Source organism: Natator depressus, chromosome 12, assembly GCF_965152275.1.
Source record: "Natator depressus isolate rNatDep1 chromosome 12, rNatDep2.hap1, whole genome shotgun sequence".
Taxonomy (NCBI): Eukaryota; Metazoa; Chordata; order Testudines; family Cheloniidae; genus Natator; species Natator depressus.
Window position 1 is genome coordinate 17,005,451 of NC_134245.1, and position 21,000 is coordinate 17,026,450.

General features: G+C 39.2%; 1 protein-coding gene across 8 annotated transcripts in view; it reads left to right on the plus strand.

Annotated features, from left to right (window-relative positions):
* Window positions 1–18,595, plus strand: part of LOC141996537 (uncharacterized) — a 33,460-nt gene extending 14,865 nt beyond the window's left edge. For 5 of the 8 annotated variants that reach the window (XM_074968630.1, XM_074968633.1, XM_074968634.1 and 2 more), the window contains 6 exons: window positions 3,492–3,618; window positions 6,302–6,501; window positions 7,391–7,666; window positions 8,399–8,617; window positions 12,436–12,573; window positions 18,242–18,593. In XM_074968630.1, coding sequence (XP_074824731.1) covers window positions 3,492–3,618; window positions 6,302–6,501; window positions 7,391–7,666; window positions 8,399–8,617; window positions 12,436–12,573; window positions 18,242–18,303 — 1,022 coding nt within the window. In that variant the 3' untranslated portion in view covers window positions 18,304–18,593. Of the gene's footprint in view, window positions 1–3,491; window positions 3,619–6,301; window positions 6,502–7,390; window positions 7,667–8,398; window positions 8,618–12,435; window positions 12,574–18,241 lie in introns of all 8 variants that reach the window. The other 3 variants (XM_074968631.1, XM_074968632.1, XM_074968638.1) reach the window with 2 other exon arrangements.
* The last annotated feature ends 2,405 nt before the right edge of the window (window positions 18,596–21,000 follow it).

The window sequence follows — 21,000 nt, forward strand, 5'->3', positions numbered from 1 at the left end:
CTCTATCCCCACACACAGGACCAACTAGCAGGAATGGAGGAAGGAGCTTTATCTCCATGTCAAGGTGCTTTGGGTGTTTCCCTGGGATTACCCTAACAAGACAGTTGGGGAATATTTTTGGGAGGAGTTTGTAGTAGGATTTGGGATACCATATGAAGGAGTTGGAATTCACACGTCTCAAAATTTGACATCTGTAGAAGGTTTGAGACATAATAAGGGGCAAGATTTAACAAGAAACTGTTTCTAACAGAATTACAGGGCTATTCATGCACTGACCTATGACTGACCTGCAGGTTTCTCCTTCGGGTTTGGGCCCCAAAAAGGCATCAAGGAGTATTGGACGCTCCATGTATGATGCAATAGACCGGGAATTATGTTCAGTATGTTACTCGTCTTTTGGTACCATTGTGAACATGGTGAGGACTTGCAGCCCCAGGGCAATTTTAGTGAAATGTAACATCAGGTTGGCTTTTTGATGCTACCAGTAAACCCCCTCAGATTTCAGACCTGTGGGGTTTTATTTGGTCGGTCGGCTTTTATTTTGACAAGGCCGTAGCAGTGGGATGCTCAATAGTGGGCTCAGCCCAAAGGTGGAGGTCAGTGATATGGGAATTGGGTTTACAGCAAATAGCAGACTACCAGGATGCCTTCTTGTTTATGGGCAGGGCAGATTCTAAAGTGTGCCAGCTTGTTGATCTCCTCTTAACCAGTGCCTATGATTACTGCTAGCAGAAAAAAAAAGGGGATCAAGTTAGATATAGAGACTGACATCTCTAGACTTTCTGTGCATAAACTTGGAGAATTATTGGGATTAAGGAGGACAGAGCAGCCAAGTAGATTACACTGCATGAACCGCAGGCTGTTGTTTGCCTTCTTAGTTTTGCATGCCATCAGCTGACATGTCAGGGATAGCTAGGCCCAACCATTTTATAAATATGAGTAAAAAAATGAAGGTGAATTTATGGGCATGGGAACAGCTCAGTTCCTAAATCACTTTAATTGAGTTACTTTTTTGGAGAGAGGAGTGTCTCCTAGATGCCTAGCTGGGGTAGAGACAGACCTGAAAGTTCACTCATGCATTGGGGACACCAGGTTTGGGGCCTTTACCAGGGCAGGTGGTGTGCTTGGAGATGCCTAGTGATCATATACTCTGGGAGATAGTAAAGGACATAACATTACTGGGTTTTTTCCCCCCATTTTAGTTGCAGTGATGATCTGGAGGAGAGGAGCTCACAAACAAGTGAAATTCTATAGTGACAACATGGCACTGGTACATACTAACACCCACTCCTCCAGGTCACTCTGAGTTACAAGGTTGGTGAGGGCACTTGTCCTGCAGTGCTTAACTTGCTAAATCTTTTTTACTGCTAACATGTGCCTGGGATTAATAATGGCATAGCCCATGCTGTCTCGATTGCAGGTGGATGGATTTCAAGATTTGGCACCAGGCGCTGACAAGGAGCCTGAGCAGATGTCACTGGCCTTTTGGAACCTTGGCTCATTACTGTGCTTGGATTAATGCAGAGATCAGCAGCCCCATAAAAGTTTAGGGTTTTAGGGAATTGACTCAGTTTTGGGGTCGGCTTGCCCGAGATTCGGCCAGTTCCTGAAGTGCGTGGTGTCTGATACACTGTGGGCTGGCATCAATGACTGTTTCAGTTGTTTATCAGCATCACCTTTTGTAGCAGGATGTTGGGTTTTCTGGAGACTTGTGGCGGGTTTTAGTTAGGAGGCTGTTAGATGGGTGGTCTCATCCCACAGGCCTTATAGAAGATCCCTGACAAGCCATCATTATTCAGATTCTTTGGGATCTGGTGGGAGTTTATCAGGTATGTTAATAGAGCCAGTATGCAGACTTGAACAAGGCAGCTGTCTTAATGGGCTTTTTTAAAAAATTTAGTCAATGAGCTCGTGCCTAGATCATCAAGGGGGTATTTCAGGTAGAGTTTTGGAATTTAGGGACTTATATTGGGGGAACGATCAGTCATTTTGACTCTGATGATGTCAATGGATCAGGGAGGGGAAGGGGAGTCTATAGTACTGCAAGAGTTTGGGAAGGCAGGGACTTGCCCAGTCAGAGCATTAAGAACCTACGTATTGCTGAGGCTGGTTAATGCTGGGCCACTCTTTCTTCCTGTTGACAGGAGTTTCTCAAGAAAATTCCAGTTTGTGGCAGTCTTATAAAAGAGGCTTACGCTATCAGGGTTCCCTGCAGTGAATTTGGGTGCCATTCTTTCAGGATCAGGGCAGCAACTTCTGCAGTGCAACTGGTAATAGGGGCTTGAGGGATACAATTGGTTGATGTCATAATACTCAGTGCATGTGAGGCCTCCAGTTGAGAATTAGAGACTAGGGGTGTGAATTTGCTATGTTTTGCTGCATACCTAGTTTTCTGGATCAAGGGAGCAGGTGACAAGAGATAATTATTAGATCTGTGGGCACAATATTGTTCATTGGGCCCAGAAGTGGGCAGCCAGTTGCCCAGAAGATTCACAATATTAGGCCTTGGTGAGGGGATGATTGCACAGAAGGAGGAGCATGCTCTGCGATTAGCTGATATCTGCTTACACCCTTTGGTAGCCACCTGAAACGATTATTATGTACCAAGGTGAAAACAATTTGGGATCTTGTAAGGGGGTTAACTTAACAACTAGGGCAAAGAGACAGGGCAGAATCAGGACCTTTTCCTATGGGTAACTGTAATCTGGTTTGAAATATTGCATCAGAGATTATGGCAGAGAGCCACTAGGCCTCCACGTGTTCATGAGGCCAGAAAATATGTAAATCAGGAAGTGATTAAATTTGTAAAAATCTGTTGAGTTACCTGGGCTATTCAGGGAAGACTCTGACAGGGACTGAGTATATTTTTGGCCAATGTTAGGGAAGGAGTTGTTAACATGTGGGAGCCTGGTTAGGGATGTGGGGAGGTAGCCAAGCTAATTGGTGTCACCTCCTGGTTGCATGCTTCCATTGGAAGTACTTTTTTAATAGAGGTCTGGTGTCTTGATGAACCAGAGTTGGAAGTGGATTTAAGGGAAGGCATCTTCTAAAGAAGATGGGGGAACAGGGTTGGGCCTCCGAATGTCTCGTACAGTGAGGAACCAACCCTTCCGCCCCAGCATTTTAGCTCTAATATGAGGGGTGGGCAGTGGGCTAACAATGGGCTGGGATCAGGTTTGGAGTGGGGTCTGAAGACCCTTTTCCACCAGGTAGAACAGATTTAGGGAGGAAGGTGACATGCATAGGATTAGTTATTACTGGATAATTCCCAGATGAGTCAATAAAATTGCTGCCTAGTTAAATCACATTCCTTGTGTCATGTCTGTCTTGCTATGTGTCCAAGACAAATACATTTTTACTAGTTTCACAGTGCACTTTTTAGTGGACTTCTCTGATTCCACAATACTTAACTGAGTGGAAAAGACACCTGAAGTGCCGATGCTCGTTTGCAGTCACTGTTACCTTTTAATCAATTTGTTCTTTGATTTTAGATGATGACTATACCAGGGATGATCGTAGGGAGAAGCTATACCTACAGTTTTACCAGCAGATACAGAAAGAGTACGATAAAGAGAGACCTTCTGACTGTATCATTGTGGCCATCAGCAAGGAACAAACGTAGGTCTCTAATTTAAAAATTAGGTGTTTAAGGTTTCCAGTTAAGACGTTCAGTTAATGATACTGTTCTCTCAGAGCTGAGGATGTAGGTAATAATTGAATGTTAAGCCTACTTTTTCCTCTCTGAAGTTCCTTAACATAGTTCTATTTAGTCTTTTCTAAAGTATTTTAAATTGTTTTGCATCTCCTAAGCCACTGAGCATATTAAGTGTGCATGGGGGCACACGGAGGAACTTTTAAAAAGTTACTTCTAAAGCAAATTAACTCTGACTCAACTCTTAATTTTTTTCTTTACATTTTAGCATTTAATAGGAGAATCTTCTTAGCAACCATGAAATCTAATCAATATAAAATAATGTTAAAAGTAGGTTCAGATCCTACACTTCTCTTGAGTCACCTTGACAATTTTTAATACTTTACATATTTTCCTAACTTAAAAAATGTTTTTCTCTGCGGCTGCCAAATGAAAGATCCACATAAACAAAAGGGAAACTGTCTATGTACAAGGCACTATCAAATGTGCAAACTCAGGTTTTATTCTCTAATCTTTTAGTCATGTTAAATGGTGCTTATAGCAAAAGAAATTAAAAAAAAAATTCTGACAATTTTAAGTGTAACATCCTTTTAAACCTAAAACAAACTTTCTAGTTTTTTTTTCCTCTTAGGTAACTTGGTTTTCTTCCAGATTAATCCTTATGAGTAATGAAGTCTTCATAGCAAGACCTTACATTGTCTATTTAAAGCATTCAATGTCATTTTCTAACAAATACAAAGTAAAGGCTTGAAACATCATGAAATTACATATATGGCAAAACAAGAGAGTTAAATGAGGCAGAGTACAAAGAACTTTCTTCTTGGTTATTATAGAACTATTAACTTTCATATCATAATTGTCCATCTCCTGGAGATGACCAGGATCAGCTTCAATATGGAGATCTTGACAATCCATTGATACATTTGTCATAGGATTTATTTGAGGGCAAGGAGGATTGGTGCAAGAAAGCTTAACTTTAGCGTCCCAATATTTAGTTAATGTTCAATATCACCACTTAAATTCTGTTTGTTTCCTTTCTCTCTTGCCTCCTCCTACATTTCCATAACTAAATGAATGTTTTATATTTAGTGTCCAATACAAAATTAATTACCAATATGCTATTTTAAAATGGGTTAACTACATGGAAACTTGTAGATAATAAACCATACTTTTTAGAATCTTACACAACTTCTAGTAAGGGAATCAACAAACTCATCAGTCTACAGCAGTGCTGATATTGCTGCTCTCCTTCGAATGCTGAATTCTGGTGCTGTAAATACTATACCTGAATCCCCTTTCTTTCCTCCCTCCATCTGACATATTAGTCTTTTGTTATTCAGATGTTACTTGGATTACACTAGAGATTTTGCTAATCTCTTAATTCGTGGCACCATCTGAAAGATGTTATGGTGGGTGATCACTTCAAATGCAGTTGGCAAATCCTCTGTCAGTACCCAGGATAGCACGATGTCAGGGGTCAGTGCTCTATGAAATGTCTGTTCTGTATTCAGTGGTAGAGAGACTTGCAATCATGGTGAAAACACTGCCATTGCTATAGCTTTGTCTGAAGGAACAACTGAGCCTGGTTGGTTGAGTTGCCTGAAGTGCAGTGATCATACTCAATTCTCTAAGCAGTGTGTAAAAATAGACTTCTAAAGTTGATACAGTTAGAAGTAATTGTGTGTAAAGTTGACATCTTGATCTCCATTTTCCTTCGCTGGCTTTCACATCAAATATATTTAATTTACATGTTAAAGCAGCATCTTCCTAACTGCCAAAACAGTAAGTACCATGCGGTACACAAAGTTATCTGTATTTCTGTCTTGGGTATATAATAATATAGTTATTGGCTGTTAGCTAACAGTTCTGATTAGGAAGCTGAAATGAACAGGGCTTGCTTTTCCCTATCTATATTGATTCTCTAGTGTTGATACTAATAAACTTTCAACTGTAAAATAAGCAGATAAGACTTAGAAGTTACATAGGGAGCAATGTACGTGTAGTATGATGTGTGCTATACATTTGCTGAGCATAAATACCCTTTAAAGCTAATTCTCAATGCCCTTTCTTTATCTTCACACATTTATTTTTAAAAAGCCAACTAGTTGATGTAACTAAAAGGCTTACACTAATGCTAGTCATAACAGTTTATACTGTTGTGGAAAGAGAAAAGAAGTCAAGTTTTAATTGAATACATTTAATTGACTATATCAGTGATGATACATAGATGATGAATTAGAATAAATAAAATGCTAAATATAAATAGTTTCAATCATTAATGTATTAATATATATCCATACTTTCCAAAAATAGCACTTAATACATGACCACACAGGGATCCTCAATAAAAAATTCCCATATATGCAGGGATCAGATTTCCAAACAGTTGAACCTTAAGACAAATATTTTCTAAAATAGTTGGTACAGTATATGTTTTTTTAAAAAAAATCTCCATTCTGTCATCTAAAAGAGCTTGTCTGATTTAAGGAACATGCCATTTGTGGAAAGAAAATTGTTTCTTACACTTCACATAACTAGAATTGTTACCTGTAACTTAGAGCATACAAAACATGAACTACAGCATGGCAACAACTAACAGTGACACAGACTTTTATTTGTAAAATAACCAGCCTCTTTTTTTTCTTTAAGGGAATATGCAACAGTCATAGGCCATCGGTTGCAGGATCATGGCCTTGTGGTGGAAATGATATACCTTACATCTGAGTTGGGTCTCACACGCGCCCTCCAAGAAGTTAAAAATGATGGTTCCCCATTTTGTATTCTTGTTGAACAGTCAAATGTAGCACTTTCCTCTTGCACCGTAATCATGCTTCATGAGTCTATCAAAAGTAAGTTTAGCTTCATGTAGAAATGTCACTTAAAATAGTCCCCATTCAAAACTGCAATTTAATTTTCTTTGAACATGTTAAAATATTAAATACTGACATATTACACCTCTTGGTAACACAACCTGACCTAGTTAAGATGTGACAATTTGTAAATACTTCATTGAATTAATTTCCAGTAATTCACAAAACACAAATCCATCTGCCCTGAATTTCTGTTTCCTAAATGGCATGAAATAGTCATCAAAAGCTGTCAAGCATAGTAAGTAATAGTAGGGCATTATATATAAATAACAACATGATTACAGTTCACATTCTTATCTTACTGCTACATAGATGGATCAAATTAAAATCCATCTATTTTAAGTCTTCAGTTTTCTAAAACTTTAACCTCAGATTTCCCATCTTTCACCTTAACAAGAATGTAGCTGTTCTAGTCATTATTAAAAAGGCACTTTCTTTTTAAATGAAAAATACCTAACTGTCCTGTTCTCCCATTCAGATAAAATATGTTCTGAATTTAAGAAAAAAGTCTATGCTAATCCTACTTTTCCTCTTATTTCAATCAGATGTGTGCATAACTGTTCAAATGTGAAACCAGGAATCTTTTTAGCCCAAACTTAAATTAAGATGACAAGTGACCTGTATCTTTTAATTGGGGAAACTTTTAAAATGTAACTTGTAGTTAAGTAACATTGCACGTAGCTGGGCTGAATCAGACTAACTTTTGTAATGACAGGGTAACCATGTTAACACTGAAACAGAAACCTTTTACATTTTATTCAGTTGAATTAAACACAGACTTAACAGCTCTGTTTTTTGTCTTTTTGTAAATGTGTCAAGTAGATGGGAACACAAGACTGATAAAGCAAGCTATCTCTCTTCTCTGTAGTACACCGTAATATGCCCATGGAAGATGCATTGGCTCTGGTAGTTAAAGCATTTGGGAAAATTTTTGCTGAGCGTGAGCAGCAGGAGCGTGCCGAAATTTCACACAAAGCAGCTGATCTGGCGGATGACTACCTAGAACGGGAGCTCTGTGGGAGTTACAGTGTGCCTCTAGGCATTAGACATCTCCTCTTTCTGTTAAGTGAGGGAAAATATTTATATCGTGAGGAGTTGAACTCAATAAGTGACTACCTGAAGACCAGGAAAGATGAGCTTGAAGGTATTCATGCTTTTTTCCCCAAAACACAACTGTAAACATTTTTTTAAATCGACCTGAGTTACAAAACCAGCTCTCAGGTACATTACACATAAATAGTCTACAAATATAAATGATAAAGGTCAAAAGTCCACATGTAAATGTCAATGTATATTAAAGCACATGTATATCTATCCTAAAATCAGATACATATTCCCCATAGAAATGGTCACACATCAAACACTTCATATTTATCTCCAAGCCCCCCATGGCAATCGCTCTCCCATGAGATTCACTGTTACAAGTAAATTTTTGTAGCTCTTCTGTTAACACTGACACGCATTTAAGTTTTGATAATAGATACACATATAAAACCACTCTAAATTAAAGTCACTTAGAAGGAACCATTATGCAGAATTTCACATCTGCTTTAATAAAAATCATTAATTCAACCATTTTATATATATATATATATTTTCAAAGTATTCAAGAGAAATTCAGCAGAACAACTTAAACAGATAAAACAAACCAACAAATTTGCATAAGTTGCAGAATACGTGTATTTTGGAAAGAGATTCTGGTGTTCTCTTGATCCCTAGGAGCAGCCCTATAGAAACTTCTTGAACCTCTAGGTTAAGGGGTTTAATAATTAGAAGTAATCTTATCATTATAGGTCACGCAGTCTTTGTAATGATGTACTCTTAAGAGTTACTTACTTTGTTGTTGGTGGTTGTTGTTGTTATTCTGTTAAACTAGCCCTTGTTGAACAAACTGATCCTTCAACTGAAGTTGAAGACACACTGTATCAAGCAAACGTGATGCCAAGTACAAGCACTGCCACCCATACCTTAAGTAAACCTCCACCCCTTCTGCCGACACCCAACAGGAATGTTCTTTTAGGCCAGTCACCCCTTCCTCCAGGTAAACCTGCATTGTTGGGTGATAGGCCATCGGGAGCTCTTCTTCCAACACCAGGTTAGTAACAATTTAACTTCCTCCTATGTCAAATTTTATATTTAAAACTATTTTACTACCTTGATTTTTTTCATGACTGATTTGATCATTCACTTTAATAGATTTGCTCACAAAAATGTAATAGAAATATTATAATCAGAGTTACAGGAAGTATAACCAAGTGAGGGGATGTGGATCCCAAAAATATCAGTCATTTGTAAATATTTAGAGTGGTGGTTCAATAATAGCGTAGCCAATTAGTTTATTTTATCATCCATGTATCATTGTGTTTTGTTTTTATGCTCAATTCATGTGCTATTTCATATATAATCAGTGCATGCTAAATAGATTTAAATCATTGGATTATGGAAGTGTAAGACTGACAAGTATTTAGGAGTGATGAGTGTGTATTGGGTATATAAGTAAAGCATGGCTGGAATGAAAGGCCTTCAGGCTGAGGCTTGTAAGATTTAAGCTGCACCATATTAGGCCATAGGCTTAAGAATGCTTGACATGAGTGGCTGACCTAGGAGAAACCCTATGCCAGTAAGGTCACAAGATTACTGCAAAAGATGTGCCACTAGGTCAAGGGTGGGCAATCTTTTTGGCCCAAGGGCCACATCGGGGTTGTGAAACTGTATGGAGGGCCAGGTAGGGAAGGCTGTGCCTCCCCAAACAGCCTGGCCCCCGCCTCCTCCCACTTCCTGCCCCCTGACTGCCCCCCTCAGAGCCCCGAACCCATCCAACCCCCCCTGCTCCTTGTCCCCTGACTGCCCCCTCCCGGGACCCCACCCTCTATCCAACCCCCGCTCCCTGTCCCCTGACTGCCCCACCCGTATCCACACCCCCACCCCCGACAGGCCCCCTGGGACTCCCACGCCCTATCCAACCCCCACCCCCTTACCATGCCACTCAGAGGCAGAACTGGCTTATTAGAAAGCCTGGGAGGTGGGTGGGCGCAAGCCGTGCTGCTCGGCAGGAGTGGCGCACCAGAGTGCTCCCTGCGCGGCGGCATGGCTGCGGGGGAGGGGGAACAGTAGGGGAGGGGCCAGGGGCTAGCCTCCTGGGCCAGGAGCTTAGGGGTCGGGCAGGACGGTCCCACGGGCCATAGTTTGCCCACCTCTGCACTAGGTGATGTTACAGAAAACTGGAATAGACTGCAATGTATTGTCCATGACCACGAGACACCTGACTGAAACATCATGGAATGTCATGTCCTGACCACAGGTTACACGTTGTGTGTAGATGCTAATGAGAATAAAATGAACTAAGAAATAACCTATGAAAAATAAGCCACCCAGTATTCATGGGGTATGGAAGTACAGATAAGGGAAAAGAGGGTTGAAACGCTCATGCATATGCATAGAGTGTTACATGTGGTCAGAACAACAATATAAAAGATATTTCCTGGTTGGGTAAAAGTGGGAAGATCCAGCAGGAACCATCCCTCTGTCGATGATCATCTGTTGAGAGGTCCATCGGACTCTAGAATATCTGAGGATGTGAATATGACTCCGGTCTTAGTCATTGCATGGGTTTTGCAGGATTTATATATGCATGGGTAATTATAGCTTCCACTTATTGGTTTAATAAAACTTGTAGTACAGATAAAACTTTGTACTTGTGATTGTGTCTGTGGTCACTATCCATGGTCGTCTTGTGTTCCTGGATTCTCCAAATTTGAGAAAAGCATCAGAGGTGATTTTCACTTTGAGCTTGAAACTGTAGCAACAGAAGCTGAACCCATGGGAGTTTATATTGAATTTAGTAATTTTGTATTAAATTAAAAAAAAAAAAAAAAGTTGGATGACTTTAGCCATACTGACAGATTTCAGAGTAGCAGCCATGTTACTCTGTATCCTCAAAAAGAACAGGAGTACTTGTGGCACCTTAGAGACTAACAAATTTATTAGAGCATAAGCTTTCGTGGGCTACAGCCCACTTCATCGGATGCATAGAATGGAACATGTAGGTAGGTAGGTAGATATCTATACACACACACGTGCACACACACAGATAAGTTGGAAGTTACCATACAAACTGTGAGAGGCTAATTAGTTAAGATGAACTATTATCAGCAGGAGAAAAAAAACTTTTGTAGTGATGATCAAGTTGGCCCATTTAGACAGTTGACAAGAAGGTGTAAGGATACTTAACTTAAGGAAGTAGATTCAATATGTGTAATGACCCAGCCACTCCCAGTCTCTATTCAAACCCAAGTTAATGGTATCTAGTTTGCATATTAATTCAAGCTCAGCAGTTTCTCAGTGGAGTCTGTTTTTGAAGCTTTTCTGTTGCAAAATTGCCACCCTTAAATCTTTAACTGAGTGGGCAGAGAGGCTGAAGTGTTCTTTTACTGGTTTTTGAATGTTTTATGATTCCTAATGTCAGATTTGTGTCCATTTTATTCTTTTGCGTAGAGACTGTCCGGTTTGGCCAATGTACATGGCAGAGGGGCATTGCTGGCACACGATGGCATATATCACATTGGTAGATGTGTAGGTGAACAAGCCCCTGCTGGTGTGGCTAATGTGATTAGCTCCTATGATGGTGTCACTTGAATAAATATGTGGACAGAGTTGGCATTGGGCTTTGTTGCAAGGATAGGTTCCTGGGTTAGTGTTTTTGGTGTGTGGTTGCTGGTGAGTATTTGCTTCAGGTTAGGGGGCTGTCTGTAAGCGAGGACTAGTCTGTCTCCCAAGATCTGTGGGAGTGATCTGCCTTTCCCCCGTCCCTCCCTCCCAGGCTTGCCACGCCAAACAGCTGATTCGTGGCAAGCCTTGGAGGAAGAAAGGGACGGGGAAGAAGCAGCAGCATGCTCAGGGGAGGAGGCAGAGCGGAGGTGAGCTGGGGAGGGGAGCTGCCGGTGGGTGCTTCAGCCCCAGAGTCGGTGCCTATGGCGGCAGCGTGTCTGGCTCTGACACGCTTCTCTGAGCGGCATGTTAAGGGGGCTGGGCCGGGGCCGGGGGGTTGGATAAGGGGCAGAGGGTCTTGGGGGGCAGTCAGGGGACATGGAGCAGGAGGGGTTGGATGGGCCGGGGGTTCTGAGGGGTCAGTCAGGGGGCGGGAAGTAGGTGGGGGTTGGATAGGGACGGGGCCAGGCTGTTTAGGGAGGCACAGCCTTCCCTACCTGGACCTCCATAGCAAGTTGGATATAACATGGTTTCACCTATAACGTGGTAGGATTTTTTTGGCTCCTGAGGACCGCGTTATATCGGGGTAGAGGTGTACTAGACACAGATTTGCATCACAACTGGTGTCCTGCTGTGCTGTCTTAAATTAGTCATTATTGGGTCTGCCTAGGTCTTTTGTCAAATATATTTGACATGAATTGTAACATAGTAATTTAGTCCTGTTTTTACTTACTGTCTTTATCAATCTTCCTTTACTAACTAGGTCATTTTATTAATTTAATTTGTGTCAGTCTGTCTTGTCGTGTAAACATTTACAGGTCACCACTAATGCAGCGGAAAACTGTACTTTGTGGTAGAGATGTAAAACTTTCCAATATGCATGCCTGCATGTAGGTGTAGTGTTAAATAGCTTGGAAGGATTTTACTTCTGTAGTGTTAGATCTTTTATAGAGTAATGCTCTTACTGGCATCGGTTGAAGACTTAGCAAAATCTGAATGATGCTAGTAGAGTTGCTGGTGTCGGAAATGCTACTTTTTATAGAAACTGCAGGTAGTGGAGCAGCATTTACAAGTTGAATGTTTCCAGATATGGTTATAATTAAAATCAATGTTTGTTTAAATATTAATGTGAGTATCCTGCTCAAACAAATTAAATGTTCTTTTTATTAAAAATAAAATAAAAAAATTACCCTAATTTCCAAACAGGGATGTCCGGTGCAAAGGGTAAACCTCCACCTCTTCTAGCAGCGCCTGCTAAAAGACCTGGTCTTCTAGGATATTCACCCCATCAGCCTGCAAAACGACCACTACTTGGAGAGAAACCTGGACTTTTGCCAACACCAGGTGAGGATGGGAAAGCTTTGTAGATTCTTAGAATATGTAATATTTTGAGACTAGCTACTTTGCTGTCTTTCTGAATATCTATTTAATATCTACTGTAGTAGATGCAACACTTGTAGCTAAAAACTTTCTGATGCTAGCCAGCCAGATTTCTCTCCTAACTAAAAAGCTTTGAAATTTCCAATGAAAAAATGCAATAATCTTCCTTAAAAAAGGCTAATCTGCTAACGAGGGATATGTTTGCTTTATGTATAATGAATGCATCCAATGAAGTGAGCTGTAGCTCACGAAAGCTTACGCTCAAATAAATTTGTTAGTCTCTAAGGTGCCACAGGTACTCCTTTTCTTTTTGCAATTAGTGTGAAAGCAACACATAGAATCAGAAAACCCTTGTACTAATTACACTGTCTCCAAGTAACCAGGATGTTTTAATACAAAAACGTTTCTATTTGTTTATGTACTATACTCTATGCAAAATGCTAACTGGAGCACAGGATGAGGTCCAAGAGGTGAATATTGCTGAACCGCTTGGTAATAGTGACTATAACATAAAAAATGTTGACATCTGGGGGATGAGAGGGGAACATCGCAGCAGCCTACCACGGTAGGATTTAATTTCAGAAAGGGGAGCTACACAAAAATGAAGAGGTTAGATAAACACAAATTAAAAGGTACAGTGCCAAAAGTGAAAACTCTGCAAGCTGCATGGAAACTTTTTAAAGACCCCATAATAGAGGCTCAATTTAAATGTGTACCCCAAATTAAAAAAACATAGTAAGACCAAAAAAATGCCACTGTGGCTAAACAACAAAGCAACAAAAGCAGTTAGAGGCAAAAAGGCATCCTTTAAAAAGTGGAAGTTAAATCATACTGAGGAAAATAGAAAGGAGCATAAACTCTGGCAAGTGAAGTGTAAAAAATATAATTAGGAAGGCCAAAAAAGAATTTTGAAGAACAGCTAGCCAAAGACTCAAAAAGTAACAGCTAGTGGGGCCATTGGACAATCAAGATGCTAAAGGAGCAGTCAAAGAAGATAAGACCATTGCCAAGAAACTAAATTAATTCTTCATGGCTGAGGATGTGAGGGAGATTCCCACACTTGCGCTATTCTTTTCAGATGGGAATTGTCCCAGATTGAGGTGTCATTAGAGGAGGTTTTGGAACAAATTGATAAATTACCATCTGATCCTAGTGACTTATTGTTTGTTCACCCAAGAGTTCTGAAGGAACTCAGTAGTTCTGCAATTTCACATTTAACTGTGGTATGTAACCTATCATTTAAATCAGCTTCTGTACCAGATGACTGGAGGATAGCTAGTGTGATGCCAATTTTTAAAAAAAGGCTCCAGAGGCAATCGTGGCAATTACAGGCCGGTAAGCGTTACTTCAGTACTGAGAAAATTGGTTGAATCTAGTTAAGAACAGAATTATTGTTGATGCATAGATAGAAAAGGAGTACTTGTGGCACCTTAGAGACTAACAAATTTATTTAAGCATAAGCTTTCGTGAGCTACAGCTCACTTCATCGGATGCATTCCTTTTCATGAAGTTGATAAATTTCCATTCCATACGGTTAAAGTCAGTGCCTTGCATAATGACAGGTTTCAGAGTAGCAGCCGTGTTAGTCTGTATTCGCAAAAAGAAAAGGAGTACTTGTGGCACCTTGGAGACTAACACATTTATTTGAGCATGTAGCTCACGAAAGCTTATGCTCAAATAAATTTGTTCGTCTCTAAGGTGCCACACAAGTACTCCTTTTCTTTTTGCGAGTACAGACTAACACGGCTGCTACTCTGAAACCTGTAGATACATAGACGAACACCATTTGTTGGGCAGAGTCAACATCATTTTTTGTAAAGGGAAATCATGCCTCACCAATCTACTAGAATTCTTTGAGGGGGGTCAACAAGCGTGTGGACAAGGTCAATCCAGTGGATATAGTGTACTTTGATTTTCAGGAAGCCTTTGACAAGGTCCCTCACCAAAGGCTCTTAAGCAAAGTAAGCTGTCATGGGATAAGAGGGAAGGTCCTCTCATGGATTGGTAACTGGTTAAAAGATAGGAAACAAAGGGTAGGAATAAATGGTCAGCTCTCAGAATGGAGAGAGGTAAATAGCAGTTTCCCTCGAGCTCTATACTGGGACCAGTATTGTTCAACATATTCATAAATGATCTGGAAAAGGGAGTGAACAGTGAGGTGGCAAAATTTGCAGATGATAGAAAACTACTCAAAATAGGTAAGTCCAAAGCAGACCGCAAAGAGTTACAAAGGGATCTCACAAAACAGAGTGACTGGGCAACAAAGTGGTAGATGAAATTCAGTGCTGATAAATGCAAAGTAATCCACATAGGAAAACATAATCCTAACTACACATTAGGGCTGTCGATTAATCGCAGTTAACTCACGCGATTAACTCAAAAAAGTTAATTGCGATTAAAAAAATTAATTGCAATTAATTGCACTGTTAAACAATAGAATACCAATTGAAATTTATTAAATATTTTTGCATGTTTTTCTACACTTTCAAATATATTGATTTCTGTTACAACACAGAATACGAAGTGTACAGTGCTCACTTTATATTTTTTGGTTACAAATATTTGCACTGTAAAAATGATGAAAAAGAAATAGTATTTTTCAATTCATCTCATGCAAGTACTGTAGTGCAATCTCTTTAGCGTGAAAGTGTAACTTACAAATGTAGATTTTTGTTTTGTTTTGTTTTTTGTTACATAACTGCAGTCAGTAACAAAACCATGTAAAACTTTAGAGCCTGCAAGTCCACTCAGTCCTACTTCTTGTTCAGCCAATCACTAAGACAAACAAGTCTGGCTACATTTACTGGAGATAATGCTGCCTGCTTCTTATTTACAGTGTCACCTGGAAGTGAGAACAGGCGTTCACATGGCACTTTTGTAGCCAGCATTGCAAGGTATTTATGTGCCAGTTATGCTAAACATTTGTATGCTCCTTCATGCTTTGGCCACCATTCCAGAGGACATGCTTCCATGCTGATGATACTCGTTACAAATTTAATTAACACATTTTTTTGACTGAACTCTTTGGGGGAGAATTGTATGTCTCCTGTTGTTTTACCCAGATTCTGCCATATATTTCATGTTATAGCAGTCTCGGATGATGACCCAGCACAGTTCGTTTTAAGAACGCTTTCACAGCGAATTTGACAAAACGCAAAGAAGGTACCCATTTGAGATTTCTAAAAATAGCTACAGCACTCGACCCAACGTTTAAGAATCTGAAGTGCCTTCCAAAAATCTGATCGGGACGAGAAGTGGCACATGCTTTCAGAAGTCTTAAAAGAGAAACACTCGGATGCGGGAACTACAGACCCCGGATTACCAAACAAGAAAATCAACCTTCTGCTGTTGGCATCTGACTCAGATGATGAAAATGAACATGCGTTGGTCCGTTCTGCTTTGGATCGTTATCGAGCAGAACCCATCATCAGCATGGATGCATGTCCCCTGGAATGGCAGTTGAAGCATGAAGGGACATATGAATCTTAAGTGCATTTGGCACGTAAATATCTTGCAACGCCGGCAACAGTGCCACGCGAACACCTGTTCTCATTTTCAGGTGACATTGTAAACAAGAAGCAGGTAGCATTATCACCTGCAAATTGTAACCAAACTTGTTTGTCTGAGCGATTGGCTGAAATAGGACTGAGTGGATTTTGTTTTATTGTTGAATGCAGTTATTCTTTTGTACATAATTCTACATTTGTAAGTTCAACTTTCATGATAGAGATTGCACTACAGTACTTGCATTCGGTGAATTGAAAAATACTATCTTTTTTTACAGTGCAAATATTTGTAATCAAAAATAAATATCAAGTGAGCACTGTACACGTTATATTCTGTGTTGTAACTGAAATCAATATATTTGAAAATGTAGAAAACACCCAAAAATATTTAAATAAATGGATTTCTATTGTTTAACAGCGCGATTAATCACAACTAATTTTTTTAATCTCTTGACAGCCCTTCTATACATATAAAATTAGCTCTTACCACTAAAGAAAGAGATATGGGAGTCATTGTGGATAGTTTTTTGAAAACATCCACTCAATGTGCAGCCGTAGTCAAAGAAGCTAACAGAACATTGGGAGTCATTAGGAAAGGATAGCTAGTAAGACAGAAAATACAATATTGCCTCTGTATAAATCCATGGTATGCCCACATCTTGAATACTGTGTGCAGATCTGGTCGCCCCATCTCAAAAAAGATATATTGGAATTGGGAAAAGGTACAGAAAAGGGCAACAAAAATGATTAGGGGTATGGAACAGCTTCCATATGAGGAGAGATTAATAAGAGGGGGACTGTTCAGCTTGAAAAAGAGATGACCAACGGGGGATATAATAGAGGTCTATAAAATCATGACTGGTGTGGAGGGAGTAAATAACACAAGAACTAGGGGTCACCAAATGAAATGAGTAGGCAGCAGGTTTAAAACAAACAAAAGGAAGTATTTCTTCACACAGCGCATCGTCAACCTGTGGAACACCTTGCCAGAGGATGTTGTGAAGGCCAAGACTATAACAGAGTTCAAATAAGAACTAAATAAATTCATGGAGGATAGGTCCATCAAAGGCTATTGGCCAGGATGGGCGGGGATGGTGTCCCAAGCCTCTGTTTGCCAGAAGCTGGGAAACATTTAAGTTGAGCCTCTACTGTGGTGTCTTTAAAACGTTTCCGTGCAGCTTGCAGGGATTTCACTTATGGCACTACCTTTTAATTTCTGTTTAACTAACTTCCTCATTTTTGTGTAATTCTCCTTTTTGAAATTAAATGCTACTGTGTTGGGATGCTGTGGTGTTTTCCCGACTACAAGGACATTAAATTTCTTTGTTATGGTCACTATTACCAAGTGGTTCAGCTATGTTCAACTCTTGGACCAGGTCCTGTGCTCCACTTAGGACTAAATCAAAAATTGCCTCTTCTCTTGTGGGTTCCAGGACTAGCTGCTTCAAGAAGTAGTCTTTTAAGGTGTTAAACTTTATCTCTGCATCCCGTCCTGAGGTGACATGTACCCAGGCAATATGGGGATAGTTGAAATCCCCCATTATTATTGAGTTTTTTATTTTTATAGCCTCTCTAATCTCCCTGAGCATTTTACAGTTACTATCACCATCCTGGTCAGGTGGTCAGTAGTATATCCCTACCTGCTATATTCTTATTATTCAAGCATATGTTGGAGCCTTTTCATTGAGTGGTGGTTTTGTTCATAGATAGGAACTGCAATAATGAAGCATGGTGGTCACTGTGTTTTGCACTCTATTGATCACTGTGGCCATACCTATGGTCAAAAGGTTGGGGGTGCAATCTCTTCTGATGGAAGAAGTCGTCTTTGGCTGCTATTTGGGCTTTCAGTGGCACGGAGTCTGAGATGACTCCAAGGCTGTGGACAATTGGTCTTAAATCTGAAGGCAGTAGTGGGAAAGTTATAGAGGAATAAAGTTCTTTACAGTACTGCAGAGATGGGCATTACAGAACTTTCTAAAGTGGAGGTAGCTGTTAGCCTTTTGCCAGTGAAAGAGGATGAGGAGTCCTCAGTGAGTGTGGTACATCTAGCTAGTTATGGGGGAGGGAAAGGGCGGGGCATTTTTCTGTAAAACAGCTGCCTTACTATTTATTTTTCTTTGTCACAGCTGTTCATGTTAAACCTGTGCAACACCAACGGGCAGCTAAACCAAAGCCTTTGCTTAACTGAGACGACATCACAGACACCATGACTAATAATGGAATACACTAAACATGATGGTGGCATCCCTCTTCCAAGACAGCAGAGAGCATGATAAACTTATATTGCTAGTGTCCGTACACCCAGACAAACTTAAATGTATCTCATTTTCTGTTATACACATTCCTATGGGAACTTTTTAAAATTTCAGGGCGCTCTTCTGTTCAAACAAAATTGGTATTTGTGGAAGGTCAGTGTTGTAGATTCATGGTCTTATAAATTAGAAGTTGTTTAAATAGATATGGTCACAAAATAAACTATTTGTTTTACACAACTCAGCACTCATTCTTTTGTGGTTACGTTTTACCTGACTCTTCCATATGATTATTTTTGAAGGATAAGCAGACCCAGTCAGACTTCATTTCAGTGCTTGTGTTTGGTAGGGTTGGATAGAATTCTTTCTTTTTTTCTTTCTCTTTTTCTCTTTCTCTTTCTCTTTCTCTTTCTCTTTCTTTCTTTCTTTCTTTCTAAATGTGAAAAGTCCATGAGTTGTTGGGATTTATTTTTATATATATATATATATATATAATATATAAAAAAAATACAGAAGTGTTGCCTCTATTCTCCTTGCATCTTCCTTGAGTAAAGATGAAGACACATTGACCATATATCAACCTTTATTCAGTATGTCACTTGCTTAGCTGACTTCTAATATTTTTGAAATATTTTAAAATGAGATCTTGTGTATTACTATATTATGCCTTGCTATCTTATGTCTTCAAAGTGTTGGAATGTTAGTCTATCCATTTCTATTGTAACTTGAAGTTTAATGACAAGATATGAAAGGATTAAGGAAATTGCTCTACTAATTGTGCTCTCCCAGATGCAATTAAGTAAATTAATGTTGAGAACTACCTTAATTTACATGTAGTTCCACACAAACAGATTTAATTTGTTAATTTAGAGCCATACAGTTATGTTTTGTAAAATGTTTTTAAAAAGAATTGTGTGCAGTCATTCTACTGAAACATGAAGTATAGTTCCAACTGACATGTAATTTTTTAGTTGTCACAAAAAACTAACTTGCCAAAAATAGTTTAGCACCCAGTTACCCACTTATAGTGCAAAGTTCAAAATTACAATACTAGCCCCTTAAATTTTGTTTTTTTTCTATTGTGGGTTTCCTTTTCATCTCACCTTCATCTCACACAAACAAAAAGGGAAAATGGCAATACACAAAAACAATCAGCTAGCTCAGTAACTAAACTTCGGACAAACAAGTTAAAAGAACTGAAAAGACTTCTTTAACGTTTCAGACAAAAATATGACCTTTTGTATATTGGTGTACCTTCCTAAGAATAGGAATTAACCTGGAGAGTTCTTACTTTCATATAATTTTGGCAGTTGTATATGTTGTTTTTCTTAATCATTTTATGGATGCAAGATTTTCAAGTCTTAACACATCCAGCTAAAGCAGCACTAACTAACGTAGAATCTATTTTTGTTGTTGTTTCATTACCCTATTTATCGCCACTCTTGAGTATTTTCACTGTAGATTCTTTAGTAGAGCATTTGATCAATTAGCAGCTTATAAAACTAACTTCTAGTGCAATTTTCTTCTCATAGTAGAAAGAATTTAATTGGCCGGCTGTGTCAAAATTCACTTGTTTCAACAAATGCATTTATTTAACTACTTAACTAAGGACCCACCTATAAGTCTCAGTTCAGCAGAGCTGCTACAAAGTACAGTCCCCAACGCACACTAGGAAAATAGTCCTGTCTTTACTGCAGATTAAGCACAGTGCTGCAAAGCATGCTAATTTATTTTAATTTGCATTATGCAATCTTATTGCTACTTTTTTGCTTCTAGTAATAGCTAGTAATAGCTAAACCATCCTGAATTAGGAACCAGTTGCCAGATAACTCAAACTGTTGTTCAAACTAAATTGTGTGTGTGTGTGAGATTTATTGTTTAATCAACTCTTACCCTAACTTCTGTGGGTTTTTTGTTTCTGACTAGGTATGGGTTTCAAAGTTCTTATGTCAGTAACTAAACTGCTGTCACAGGTCCTCTGAAGTGATTGTAGCCCATTTAGTTCCTCCTATGTCATTATCTGGCTGCTAACACTGTAGTATGTGAGGGCCTTGAGCATTAATACATGTATCTTCCCTCCTGTGACGTACAGAAGTATTATCTCCATTTTACAGATGAGGAACTGAAGCACAGACTAAAGGACTTTCCTATAAACACCCAGGAAGACTGTCACAACACTAGGAATTGAACTAGATCTCCTGAACCCCAGTTTTTTTTTGGGGGGGGGGGGAGTTTTGGTTTTGACATAAGGGTAGCTATTTCAATATAAAATCTTAGTGGAGACAAGGCCCTGAGTTTACTTTGACTAGCTGCATCAAGGTATAATCTAGAATGCCTTATCTCCAATAAGATTTTATATTTCCATCCTTAGCAGGTATTTGTTGTGTGTATATATTATATAAAAATAGTTTAAAAAATTCACATCTTATAGGGCAATGTGTGAAAAGGACAGAATCTAAACATGTATCAAATTAAATTCAAGGATTTTATAAAACAATTCTAAGTCCTTAAATAGGAGAAGTCTTAAATACTACCTTTTAAACAAATTGCTGCTGCTTCCCTTCTGGAAAGCATGGTCTCGCAGTTGAAGCATAGGACAATAGTGAGGCTTCAGTAATGTTTTGGAAAGTGCT